The 13,852-nt window shown below is 38.4% G+C and overlaps 1 protein-coding gene across 3 annotated transcripts; it reads right to left on the bottom strand.

The window, feature by feature from the left end:
* Positions 1-165: 165 nt before the first annotated feature.
* On the bottom strand, positions 166-12,493 carry LOC130434930 (uncharacterized). 3 transcript variants are annotated; one of them, XM_056765339.1, is made up of 11 exons: positions 9,102-12,493; positions 8,000-8,097; positions 7,766-7,881; positions 4,858-4,962; positions 3,710-3,849; positions 2,783-2,867; positions 2,266-2,428; positions 1,978-2,171; positions 1,432-1,582; positions 1,209-1,336; positions 166-803 (listed from the first exon to the last, which is right to left on the bottom strand). In XM_056765339.1, the coding sequence occupies exons 2-11, from the start codon at positions 8,064-8,066 to the stop codon at positions 501-503; spliced, it is 1,452 nt and encodes a 483-aa protein (XP_056621317.1). In that variant the 5' UTR covers positions 8,067-8,097; positions 9,102-12,493; the 3' UTR covers positions 166-500. The 3 variants fall into 3 exon arrangements, 2 of the variants coding, with proteins under 2 accessions (XP_056621317.1, XP_056621316.1); XM_056765338.1 differs by having other exon boundaries at positions 1,209-1,345; positions 9,102-12,492; XR_008908737.1 differs by lacking the exons at positions 166-803; positions 1,209-1,336; positions 1,432-1,582; ... (1 more) ...; positions 3,710-3,849; positions 9,102-12,493 and having other exon boundaries at positions 2,409-2,428; positions 5,132-7,881; positions 8,000-8,028.
* Positions 12,494-13,852: the final 1,359 nt, after the last annotated feature.

The raw sequence follows: 13,852 nt of genomic DNA, 5'->3' as shown, positions 1-13,852 counted from the left end.
TTTGGTTATTTTAACCCAACTGGTTGGGTTAAATATTTGACCCAACATGCTGGGTTGTTTTATTTAATTCAATAATTGATTAAAAACTACTGTATTGGTGGTTAAAAACAAAGCAGAAATGTTTGAAAAGAATAATAATGCTAATAAAAATCACAGACTAGTGGCAACAGTAAAAATATATATTTTTAATAAGGAATAACATTGCAAGCCAAGGATTTCATGTACAATAAAATAGCATAAAACATTTTAATTAAGTTTCTGATATATAAATAAAATCACAATAAATAACATCTCAATAAATAACATCATTAAATTACATTAATACATATAAACTCACATAACATTTTACAGAGGGTTTTATGAGGAGGATTTAGTCTAGAAACTCTCCTGTTCATATAAACTCTCATAACATTTTAGAAAGGGTTATAGTCAAAAACGTTCCTCCACCTATAAACTCAAATAACATCTTAGAAAAGGTCAGTTGTTGTGGCTCCTATTGCTTAAAATGACAAAAATCCACGGAGGAGTCTCACAGAAGGGGATTCTGTTCCTGGGAGTTTATAGACAGCAGTCTGGAAAAACTCCCACACCGGTGAGCACTGCTTCGGGAAATGGATGTCCATAACATAAAAAAGTTTAAAGCATGTGTCCACAGCACTAAGGAGTGTGTTTTGCTCGAGTGCCTGTTTGCCAACAACAACAAAGGCTTGATGGCATTGACTGTCATCCCCAAGACCAAGGACAAAGGGGAAGGGTTTTGTGAGCTCGGCCTTCTTTAAGTATTCAACCATGTTGGTCCCAACCTGTTAAAAACAGAATTTTTTTTAAATGTAGTTGATTCAAATGAGATTCTACATGAATTTGCATAATTGGTGCTTTAGTCTTCAGGATACTTCTCAAATGGAAGCCTGCATCTTAAGTCCCTTTCGCACCACATAGTTCTAGAAAGTTGGTTTTAGGAGCCAGTATAATCTTTGGAACAACAGGGGGGTGAACTATCTCAGTGTTTTTTTTATAGTAAATCACATCACCAATTAATGTGGAACACCAAATAACTCCGAAGGGTTCTAATACTTCTTGCCAGAGTTCTTTTCTTATTCTAAGACATTCTTAGTCAAATAAATAGTGTAACATTTTGAAATACGTTTAGCCATTTTAAGTTGCTCTTAGTATGGATTGGAAAGTGATGTATGCAATACATTACTTACATGCTTGAATTCAATGAAAGCCTTGATATTTTCTTCCAAGCTTGGTTTGAACATTTTCATCCCGTTTTTGTAGACAGGGGTGGGCAGTATCACAGGAAGCAGCCTGAGTGCAAGGTCACTTTGGGCATCTGTACAAACTGATATTTCGTATCAATAATTATTTTGTATAAAATATGTATATAGTCACTATTTTAAGGATCAACTCTTGAATTCACAACTGTACCTGGAGACAAACTGTCAATATTGTGGAGAAGCTCCTGAGCCTTTTTCTCCTGGCTGGCAAATCGAAGGATTTTGTCTTTGAAACTAAATTTCCAAGTTTGACTAAGTCTCTCCGCATGGTTGGGGAATAATATAGCGAAGTCTTGTGAAATCTGAAAAAGACAAATCAATAGTGCAATAATTCCAATTTTCAAATTTGGCAATGCACAGCCTTTACTGAAAGCGTTTAACCCTTTTCATTACTTTTTCAAATTTTTAAGACTATTAAGCTCCAAAGGAGAACAGGCAAACTAATTTCCTTATTTAAAAATAACCATACATTACACAATGTTCTTCGAATAGCACCACAAGAGTTTGCAGAAAAGAAACAAAGCTTTGAACCAATTCTTGCAGAAGTTGTATGTGCACAGTGCAGACCTTGTTAATCAATATGCAAATCGCTGTCAATGATTTTTATTATTGATTTCATCAATTCATTGTTGCAGCACAAATTACAATAAAAAGGAATTTGGATTTTCTGTAATTGGAGGAACAGATTTGGACCTACCATTCCTGGAGTATCCAGGAGTCGAGGGAATTCAACAGTTATATCCTCAATAGATTTTGTCCCGTTAGCTCTTATCCAGTGAGCCCTGTGGATAGCGGTTTCTTTCATGTACTCTGCAACTTGGTTAGCTGGCCACATATTATTTTTGAGCCATTCTGCAAGTTGTACTGCCCTGTCAGGTGAAGTACTTGGCTCTGCAAGTACATATCATTTTACCAGCAATGAAATGAAGGGCATTTGCCAAAATAAAAAAAACTTTTTATGTAAAAGATTACAATTATTTTTTACCTGGAATGAACAAGTTTCTGCTAATGCTGCTCATGGCTTCAGAATCATTCTTCTCACGGCTTGTGTTGGTTTCACGGCGTGATCGCTTCCTGACATTTCGCAAGCGTTCCTCCAAGAAACCAGTTGCTGGACGATGGCTTCGTCCTGGGCTGAACCATGCTTCCTAAAAACTCAAAATAATGTTTACAGTATAAGATTGTATGCTATGATGTTGTCGAAACTAAATACTTTATTTGGAAAGGCACAGATACTGAATAACACATTCCATAGAGCCCCTAAAGCAATTTGGTGATGGATAAAAATATGATATAGGAAAATTTTATTTTATTATCAAAGTTTTTTTTTCATCACCATGTCCCTTTAGGAGATCAATAGAATGGGTTACTCATTTTCTCTGCCTTTCTGAATAATGCATTCAGATTCAAGCACATCTTTAGTATCCTGTAAATGTAAAAAGGCCATAAAGCTTTTCAAAATTTAAGCTTTAGAACTGTGACAATAAGGACGTTGTACTCACATGGCCTTTACCCTGAGAGTCCTTCAGACAAGGATATTGCTCAACCAGAGAGACAGCCAAACGCATCTTTTTCTCAGAGGATGGGCTAGAAACAATAATAAAAATAGAATTCAGGAGGTCTATTTATACAGAGATTATTTAATAAGACATTAAAAAAATTCCAGCATTAGACAGAGATTAGCCATATAAACACAGTAGCTAAATTTGATTGTCAATCAACCTTTAATGGGATAGTTCATCCAAAAATAAATCTGTGATTGATTCACCTTCATGTTTTTCCTATGCCCTAAGACTTTCGTTCATCCTCACAACACAACTAAAGATATTTTAAATGACATCCAAGAGGTTTATGTTACCCCATTGACAGCCTAAGCATCTTTCACTTTTGGCCCATAAAGGTAGAAAAAACATCATGGAAGTAGGGCAAGTTCAACAGTAATTTTCTGAAGTGACGGGACAATTATCAAAAATTATAAAATAGTATTTTCACTTCTGCTTCAATCTCCAACTCATTTTCACACGTTCGTCCTCGAGAACATCATGATGCACTTATTATGAGCGAAAATTTTGAATGTAAACAATCTTAAAGTGGAAGTGAAGAAAATGTTGAATAGATTTGTTGTTTTTGTCACACAAAAAGCATTACCTTCAAAAAATTACAGTTGAACCCATGGAGTAACATTGACTACTTTCATGACGTTTTTCCTACCTTTGTGGGCCTTCCAAGTGTAAGTTGCTCTGAAAACTTTCGTATTTCATAAAAAAACTTTAATTATGTTGCGAAGATGAACGAAAGTCTAAGGGGTTTTGGACAACATGAGGTTGAGTAATTAATGACAGACTTCCAATTTTGCGTGATTTACCCCACGGTGCATGGTACTGTACAGACAGATTAATCATTTTTACTACGGACAAATGCATACATACTTTTCTCCAAAGTGACTCATGAGGTTTGAAACTAGTATTCTGACCATGCATCTTCGCTGATGTAAAGATAAAGTATTCTTCTTAAGACTGGCCAAAATGTCCTTGCCTTCAACGCTGCTCATCAAGACCTCAGAAATATTCTGTTGTAAAAGACAAAGCAATCTTTATAAACCCAGCGGCAGATCCTAATAAATCGAGTAAATATGATTACACAGGACTAAATACAAAATATAACTGACAAAAAAAGGGATAGTTCACCCAAAATGTTTTATTCCGTTTTACATTACTCATCCTCACATTGTTCCAATCCCCCATGACTTTCGTTCATCCTTGGAACACAATTTAAGATATTTTTAATTAAAACCAGGAGGTTTTTGTCCAACCATTGACAGCCTGTCAATGACAGCAACAAATTATTCAAAGGCCCAGAAAAAACATTATGGAAGTAGTCTGTTAGTCAATACGTTTGTATTCTTGGAGCACAAAAAGCATTCATGTCACTTAGTTGAACCCTTGGAGTAACATTGACTACTTCAATGTTTCTACTACCTTTCTAGGCCTTTAAAGTTGCTTAGGCTGTCAGTAGACAGACAGAAACCTTTTATTCAAAATATAATACATTTTGTTGTGAGGATGAAATAAAGTCTTAGGGGATTGGAACAACATGAAGTGGGAGTAAATAATGACAGACTTTCATTATTGTTTGGTAAACTTTCCCTTTAACAAAGTGCAAATCCCTTTTCCAGAGATTCACATTTGACCGTTTATTTGGTTTTACTTAGGGCAGCCTCCTAATAGTCAACGACAAAAGGTTAAGTTGACCAAAATTGTATTAGTCGCAGGAATTAAAATTCACGGGAAGTTGCAAAGTCATAAAGTTCTGGTGCTGCATTTTGACAAACTATATGCCTGCATGAGTGATTAGTCGACAAATCCCTTAACATGAACAACAACTGGTAAATCAGATAAATCTTTAGTCGAGGGCAGTCCTCGTTTTATGCATAAACATACTATATACAAATATATTTAGTGAATAGATTAATGAACCCATTGTTAATTTTTGTAAATGTGACAAAACTGTACGGCACCTGAATGTGCTTGCTTTTATGTAAATTAATTTTAAGTAGAGAAAAAGCGGTAACACATACAAATGATGGCACTTCCTCCACTGACGTCTGATTTTCTGCTTCGGGTTGTTGGTTCACAGGAGGTCCAGAGGTGGATCCACTTTGGGTCTGCTCTGGTTGTGGCTCCTATAAAAGTGCATAGAGAAAGGGTTACATGGACATGGTTTAATTTATTTTCACAAATACAAAGCTACAAGACAATTTGTAATTTTCATGTTGATATTTATTTTACCCATAATAGAGCTTGAACGCTTGCAGTTTATTTAGTATTCTCATATATAATACACATACTTACGCAAACATGGTAAAAAATTCTGAATTGTGGGACTCTTCAGGCAAAATCATTGCCAAAATTCCTGTCCAAAAAATAAAAACGTGGTTCATGGAAGTTCCAGTTGAAAAAGGTCACATTTAAAACAGCCGGTAGCGCATGGACACATAGTGGTTGCTGTCCTCTTCCTTGTATGACCTCACTACATGGAGAGGATGGTAATCATCAATTGAGTCAACATCAATGCAGTCAATGACTGAAGTGGGAATGACACAGCATGCAAAATAGTGTCTTTCAAATCCTACTGTGTCCCATTTCTGAACAATGAACTTGATGACAGACTCAAAAACCACAATCTTCTGAATTCTTCCAAACTGAGGTTCACCATTTGGAGTATGAGACACAAGGAGGGTCATTCCTGGACGATATTCTGTGCCTTTCCACTTCACCCAGGAGGGTATGTACACCTCAGTCAATGGAGTATGCTCAAATATGTGGCAGACTTGATCAAACCTCTCAATGGAAGCAAGTGGAGTAGTGTAACCAGGACCAATTTCTCTGTGATGTGTAAATATCTGTTCAGACAAAAGATTGTAACACAGTAGCATTTGATGCCTGAAGGCCATTGTTTTGCAAACATTTCTGAAGTTGCATGTGATGTGGGCAAGCCTTTTGAGAAAACCATGCTTGGCCTCAAAGCGCATGGACCAGTAGTGCACCAGAGGGCCAAGTCTCCTTATGGCACCTGCATAATGTAGCATGAAGTGATGTTTTGGCTTAAGATGTCTATCAGGGAAGAGTTCTAGGAAAAGGCTGTGGTGCTCAACAATGTGATGTCTGAGAAATAATACTGCATCTTCTGTTAAGGAAGGAGAAAAAATATATTCCATACAGGTCAATAAAAGTAGTAAGAGCTCCCAGTATTTGTTTTCCTTTGAAAAGATATCTCCTATCATCAAAGGAAGAAGCCTTAACAGGCACCACATTTGAGCTGCTGTCTGCTTCATCGAACTGTCAGGTACTTTTAGTTCTTGGGGTCGGATTGTGGATGGCTTGTTGGCACAGTCACAGAAACCATAATCGTAACTTGTGATTCGGTAATTTACCTGGTCTAAGGTTATTGCCTTCTGTGAGATGAGAGAGCCTAATACCAATTTAATTTCATATGCCCCTACTCCTTCAAGGATATCATGCATGATATCGGGTGCTACGTTGTCTGTCACGTGAAAGTACCTCAGGTTGTTCAAAATGCTCTGTCTTTTTAGGCCAGTTTCTGTTGGATTACTCTGGAGTAGATCTGAAAGATGGCAATCCTTATTCCTAAGCAGTAAAGGATCCTCCATTGTTTGTGTTCGCTGCAACTGTTTCTTCACATGGCACCAACGACAAACACTGTTCCCAGAGAAGCTCTCTGTGTACCCGAGAATTGAATTTAACCCCAAATTATCTCCACAAATTTGGGCAACCCAAACCTTCAATGTGCCTTTGAAGTGAGCCGTGTCTACTTCCACACCATTTGTTTCCAAGTCATTGATATCATCAACAACGGACTTCAGGACAGCATCTATACAATACGTTTTGGCATCATCTGATTTATATACTGCCAAAAGAAAATGAGAATTTAGACTTGAAAGACACTCTGGAGGAAGACATTTAAGAGTGAAATAGATGAATCCTAATTTGTGGATTGAGGTCTTGGAGCCTAGTGGATTAACCATTTCACAGTCGTCATTATACAGCAGAAGAGGAACAGAGGGGTCAGTGGGGTGAACAGAACTTTTCAACACAGTGGTGTCATCCAGACTGTTTGAGTCACTAACCTTCCTTGTCCACTTCATTATCTTCTCCATTGTCCCTGGACTCTCGAGAATGAGTTTAATTAGTGGACGTAAAGGAATCCTTTGGAAAGTATCCTGCACTGCCACCTGTTTTACAGTCCCCGTCTGTGTTTCCCGTTGTTGTGTGTATGAGACACCAGGGAGAGGCTGCTCCACTGGCTGAACCAGGTACCCACCTTGAACAAAGTATTTCATCTGCTTGTGTTCAGTATCTAAGCATTGAAAAGGTTTAGATGCAGTTGCAAAATGCAGATTCAGCTGTTGGCCTTCTGGAGTCTCACTTTGGCCAATCCTTTGTAGGAAAGACATTGTCTGTCTTTGTAAAGTACCAACAATATCAAAGACCAAACTAGATGTTTGCTGAACTACAAAGTTGACAGTAGATAGGGTCATAGATGACTTTGACCTCAACTTTGATAGATAAAAGGCCACTCTGTCTGTGATAGTGTTCTGCTCTAACTCATCCCATTCCATGTCATCATCAGTAGTATCTTCGGCAGCATTATCTTCCTCCTCGAAAGTCTGATTGTGACAAGTCAGAGGTCTGCAGTCAGGCGTCAATGTCTTAGGCATTCGAGTTGACTGATTGGGTTCTTCTTCCTCAGTTCCTACATGGTGCTGGAGCAGATGTCGCTTAAATGATCTGCTGTAATTAAATGTCCTGTGACACCCAGCTTGGCCACACTCAAAATAAGTTGATGAACTATATACATTATGCATTCGCCTTAGATGAGAAAACAAAAAACGAACATTGTCCGCAACAGTCTTTTTGCACTTAAAGCAGATATATCCCATCTTAAATGTGAATTTCTTCACTCACAACAAGCAGCTCTCTCAGGTGTTTTTTAAATTTCAGACGTAGGCCTATCTTTGGTATCATTGCTTCTAGTGATTTTTCATCCAGCAGCAGGAGGGTTTCTCTGTCAATTTGTTCATCTGGACAGAGATGAAGAAAGAAAAAAAAGCGACAAGAAGAGAAGAATGTAAGAAAGCCTACCCAGACCACAATGGATTATAATGAACGAACTGTATAAAAAATACATTTGCAGTTTACCTTTGAAGCATGGGATCAGGACTTCCAAGTTCCATTCTTTCAGCTTCTCCTGTACAAAATGATCCATTGTTGTTAACTGTCCCTTTCTATTCTTCACCCTGTTAGTGGGAAAAAAGGAAAAGTGGCAGAGGCTGAGTTGTAAGCATGCTTCATGTTCAAAATGGTCTTTAAATCAAAGTCTTCATATTCATGAGAATATAAGAAACTCTAATACACTTGACTTTTAAATAAATACTTTTTTAATCAATAAAAAAACAGCTTTGATACATAAAAAAGCCACACTTTTTAAATATGCTCACTTATTTTAAGTTTTGTCATTTGAAACGCATCACTGTTTTGATCATGTTTTAAAAGCATTATTGTCGCTGTCGGACTGAAAGCTCATATCTGAAAAACTGCCACTAAACAGGGAATAAAAAAATCATTTTTCAGTAATAAAACATCGTGTTTTCAAAGTTGACCATCTCTTCAATACCTGTTATTGGTTAAATAGCTTACCTCGTCCACACGAAAAAAATAACACCTACGGTTATAAAAATACCCGTGTACGAGTGGACTAGGCCTAGTCAAACGCCAAAAATGGCTCTAGTACAGAAAGTTAAATATAGCCCGAAAAATGTATATATTCAAACACAACCCTTAAACTAATTCTACCTACCCAGAAACAAGTAATAGATTAATACGACCAAAGATTGCTCGTTTCATACCAAAAAATGAAGTTTAAATTACGTTTAACCACTAAAGATATCAACTAAGAGCCAGCGACACATTCCCGGAGAACTGGCCGAGATTAAGCTGCTCTCAGCGCTGAACGACCGTTGACAGACAGCCTGAAGCTGGCATCTCTGACAGCGTCTTAACAAATTCTCGCAAATTTGAGGTCTACATTCTTGTCTAAAAATATCTTAAAACTACGTTCCGTAACAGAATAATAGTAGTATTAATAAGAATATGATAAACTAGCTTGGTATATAAGCTAACGTTACCACTACTATGCGGACCACCATGATAGCTGCCGTCAAAATTTGAACGACGAATTTTGCATACTTCTGCATTTTCTAATACTGTAATAGTTTTATAGATTAAAAACTCTCAAACATACCTTTTTCCTTCGGATACCTCCTGTCCTAGAAGCTTCTGAGGTGATTCAAAATGACCGCGAAGGTAAAGTTTTCTGAGGCGTCGAGGAGGGGGCGGGGTTTACTCTCTCAACTGTCACTCAATTGGACCCAACTGGTAACCCAGCGACTGGGTTACTCCAAAAACGACCCAACACTGAGAAAATAACCCAACAAAATGACCCAACAGGCTCAACCCAGCTGTTGGGTTAAACAAATAACCCAGCGTTTTTTAGTGTGTAGTCTTGATGTCATGAATGCATGAATCAATTTCTCTGCATCTGACAGTGACAGCATATGACGTAATTTAGATATTCTTAAAATGGAAAAATGCAATTTTACAGGTGTTGGCGACATGGCTTTCAAATGACAGAGTACTATCGAATACAACACCAAGACTCTTAGCTGATGACGAGGATTTTATGGAGCATCCGTCAATCATTAAGCAGTATTCTTGGTTCTTACGCATTGCAGTTTTCGGTCCAGTAAGTAGCACTTCTGTTTTGTCCGAGTTTAGTAGTAAAAAATTGTTACTCATCCACATTTTTAAGTCAGCTATGCAATCCTTTATTCGATGAAACTGCTGAGTTTCATTAGGCTTCGCGGAAATATAAAGTTGAGTATCATCAGCATAACAGTGAAAGCTAATTTCGGGTCGCTTTATTATATCTCCTAGAGGTAGCATGTATAAAGCGAAGAGCAGAGGCCCCAAGACTGAGCCCTGTGGTACACCGTACTGGACTTGTGATTTGCGGGACACCTCATTGTTTATTGCTACAAATTGAAAACGGTCGGATAAATAAGACTTAAACCATTTCAATGCTATTCCGTTAATGCCGACGTAATTTTCGAGTCTATGTAGAAGTATGCTATGGTCAATGGTGTCAAATGCAGCACTGAGGTCTAGCAGCACCAATAATGAAATACAGCCACGGTCAGACGCTAAAAGCAGATCATTTGTAACTCTGATCAAAGCAGTCTCTGTACTGTGACATGCTCGAAATCCAGACTGGATTTCATCATTAATGTCATTCCTTTGGAGGAAGGAGCATAATTGAGTTGAAACTACTTTTTCCAGAACTTTAGATATAAAGGTAAATTCGATATAGGCCTGTAATTCCCTAGTTCTTTAGGGTCGAGTTTTTTTTTTTTTAAAAGAGGCCTTATAACAGCCACCTTAAATGCTTTAGGCACATGTCCTAATGTCAGAGATTAGTTAATAATACTGAGAAGAGGATCTATAATTTCTGGGAGCATTTCTTTCAGTAGTTTTGTAGGTATAGGGTCTAGCATGCATGTTGTTGATTTAGATGATCTTATGATTTTAGACAGTTCATCGTGATCTACTGTAGAAAATAATTGCAATTTCTCCTTAGGGGTGCTGTAGTTAGTTTGTTCAGCGGATTTCACTACAGTTTGCATTGTTATAATTTTTTCTCTTATATCTGGGATTTTACTCGTAAAGTAGTTCATAAATTCATCACTGTTATGCTGAAAATCAGAATCTGACGTCGAAGACGACTTATTTTTTGTTAATTTAGCCACGGTGTTAAATAAAAACCTAGGGTTGTAATGGTTTTCCTCTATTAGTGTTGAAAAGTAGGCGGATCTAGACGTTTTTATTGCATTCCTGTAACCTCTAAATTAGTTTTCTTAAAGTTGCGCTCCATTTTCCGGGACGCTTTTTTTAGAGTCCGAGTGTGTTCATTATACCACGGTGTTGGGCTGCTATTTTTAGATTTCTTTAAACGCAGAGGAGCAACTGTGTCTAATATTTCCGAGAAAGTAGTGTTAAAATTTTCAATAGTAGTGTCAAAATCGTCAACGTTTTTACTCATGCTAGATATTTTATACAATTCAGGCAGATTATCGAGAAACGCATCTTTGGTAGTTGAAGTAATCGTTCTACCATATTTGTAACAAGGAGTTTGATTTGCAGCCGTAGGCCATTGAAGCAAACATAATATCAGATAATGATCCGAAATGAAGCAGACAGTTGGTTAAGCCATTCTGTCTCCTTCCTGACCTGGGCCCCAGGTAGTCAGACTTTAGCATTATTAAGACTGTGTGCCAAATTTCTAGAGAGGAGGGAAACCCCATCCCAGGAGGGATGGAGACCATCTCGTTTCAACAGCTCAGGTCTGCCCTCAAAACTCTTCCAGTTTTTTATAAAATCTATATTATTCTGCAGGCACCACTCAGACAACCAGCCATTTAGTGATGATAATCTGCTATAAATCTCATCACCACGGTAAGCAGTAAGGGGACCAGAGAATATTACAGTGTCTGACATCGTTTTTGCGAGCTCACACACCTCTTTAATATTATCTTTAGTGATCTCCGATTGACGGAGTCTAACATCATTTGTGCCGACATGAATAACAATCTTACTGTATTTACGATTAGTCTTAGCCAGCACATTTAAATTTGACTTGATGTCAGGCGCTCTGGCTCCCGGTAAACATTTGACCATGGTGGCTGGTGTCTCTATATTAACGTTCCGGACAATAGAAACACCGATCACTAGGGCACTTTCAGCAGGTTTCTCAGTCGGTGCGTCACTGAGCGGGGAAAACCTGTTCGAGACTTTAATCGGAACAGTTGAGTGATGTTTTGTCCTGCGACTATGCCGTCTCACCGTCACAAAGTTTCCCAACTGCAGGGGATTTTCAACCGGAACCGAGCTGTGTGCGCTAACATTGCTCGCATCCGAAGTGTTTTCTACAGTCCTAACACTCTTACTATCCTCAAATATAGATTGGATGCGAGACTCTAATTCTAAGATCTTCTCCATCAGCCTAACTACTTCCCTGCATTTATCACATGTAAAACCCTCGCCGCTGACAGAGAAGGCTAAGCTAAACATATGACATGATGTGCAAGTAACAAAAATAGGAATAGAAGCCATAACTCACCGGGTATGAAGTGCAATCCTAACTTACCAAGGCTGCTTGATGAGTCTTAGTATATACACTTAAAAAGAGAAACAGTTAGCACACAAGACAAATAGGGGGAGATGATATTCCACACTGTAAACAGAAGGCAAGCTAACACGCTAATATGCTAGCGGCGTTACGTTTCAATTAATATGTGATAGGTAACGATAGTAACATACACTAATAATAAGACCAAGAACAAATGTGAGGTGAAACAAGTTAACAACATCATATATAATATACGCTTCAATAATATAAATTTAGAAAAGTTCTAAATAATTCGGCAACGACAATGATAGGTAATTATAGTAAAATACACTAATATTAAGACCAGGAACAAATGTGAGGTGAAGCAAGTGTCAAAGGATACAAACTAGCCGCCGGCAGCGATTTTGACTCCAAAAGGCAGATTTTGTTTTTCTGAAGCCATTCTGTTGTGGACTTGCTCCGGTGTTTTGGGACGTTGTCCTGTTGCATCACCCACCTTCTACACAGTTTCAGCTGACGTACAGACAGTCCCACATTATCCTGAAGAATTGTCTGATATACTTGGGATTTGATCTTCCCCTCGTTGATTCCAAGCTGGCCAGTCCCTGATGCAGCAAAGCAGGCCCAAATCATGATGTTTCCACCACCTTACTTTAAAGTTGGGATGATATTTACATGATGATATGTAGTGATGTGGGATTTTTCCAAATAGTTAAATCTTAGTTTCATTAGTCCACAAAACATTTAGCCAATACTGCTGTGGAGTGTCAATGTGCTCTTTTGCAAACTTCAGCCGAGCAGCGATGTTCTTTTTAGCAGGCAGTGGCTTCCTTTGTGGTGTCCTGCCGGCTTGTTCAGTGTTTTACGTATTGTTGCCTCATGAACAGAGACATTAGCAAGTTCCAATGATACCTTCAAATCTTTGGCTGTCATTCTGGGTTGTTTCTTTACCTCATTGATTAGTCTTCGTTGTGCTCTTAGTGTCATTTTGACTGTGTGTGTGTGTGTGTTGCGAAATATTGAAGTATTCGGAGTTTTAATACGAGAGTAACCACATCATATTGAGTAAAAGTGTCTAAGCACTGTGACTTAGCCTTATCTTATATTTTAAAACGTTACTGATATAAGTCATGTCTGATTCAGAGAGGAGATGTTTTCTTTCTTGTGAGAGGTGCCTCTCTGATCTAGATCGACATGAAGTCTGAATGAAAGCTACGCCCTTAGATGGAGCGTTTTTGACAGATGGTGCATTGCACACCATACAGACCAAATTAACTGCAAGATCGTTTCATGTTGGAGTTTCTGCAAGAGAAACTGTCCACAGGGACAAGCCCCGGTACTCTCAGGGTTTATATGGCCGCCATTTCGGCCTGCCCACCCTGATCGATGGGGTTTCTGTGGGAAAACACCCGTTAGTCGCCCGTTTTATTTATAGACCGAGGCAGCTGATGCAGAATCTCTCCATGGGACTTAGCGACAGTGCTAGAGGGTCTAGTGAGCGCCCCCTTCGAACATAAGGAGTCAGCGCCTGTCAGGCTTCTGACCTTTAAAATGTTTTTCCTAATGGTAATCACCTCTCTTAAGAGTGTCGGAGATTTGCAGGCGCTCTTGACCTCGCTGTCCTGTTTAAATTTTGCCCCCTGGGATGGTCAAAGCTATTCTGCATCCTCAACTCAACTCTCAACTCAACTTTATTTATATAGCGCTTTTTACAATTTTCATTGTTACAAAGCAGCTGTACATGAGACACATTTAATACAAGTATGAATTCTAAAGCAGCCCCCCCGGCCAGGCAGATAGTGCAAAACAAT

The sequence above is a fragment of the Triplophysa dalaica genome, chromosome 13, assembly GCF_015846415.1.
Source record: "Triplophysa dalaica isolate WHDGS20190420 chromosome 13, ASM1584641v1, whole genome shotgun sequence".
In the NCBI taxonomy this organism is placed as follows: Eukaryota; Metazoa; Chordata; class Actinopteri; order Cypriniformes; family Nemacheilidae; genus Triplophysa; species Triplophysa dalaica.
Note: the sequence above shows the minus strand (reverse complement) of the source record. Positions and strands in the feature narration are given on the sequence as shown.

Bases quoted from the DNA above. Each gene is read 5' to 3' on its own strand.
- LOC130434930 (XM_056765338.1), bottom strand. From the start codon at position 8,066: ATGGATCATTTTGTACAGGAGAAGCTGAAAGAATGGAACTTGGAAGTC. The intron at 2,172-2,265 runs GTAAAAAATAAT...ATGTACTTGCAG, and splicing joins CAGAAACTTGTTCATTCCAG to AGCCAAGTACTTCACCTGAC. The intron at 1,346-1,431 runs GTACAGTTGTGA...ACGAAATATCAG, and splicing joins TATTGACAGTTTGTCTCCAG to TTTGTACAGATGCCCAAAGT.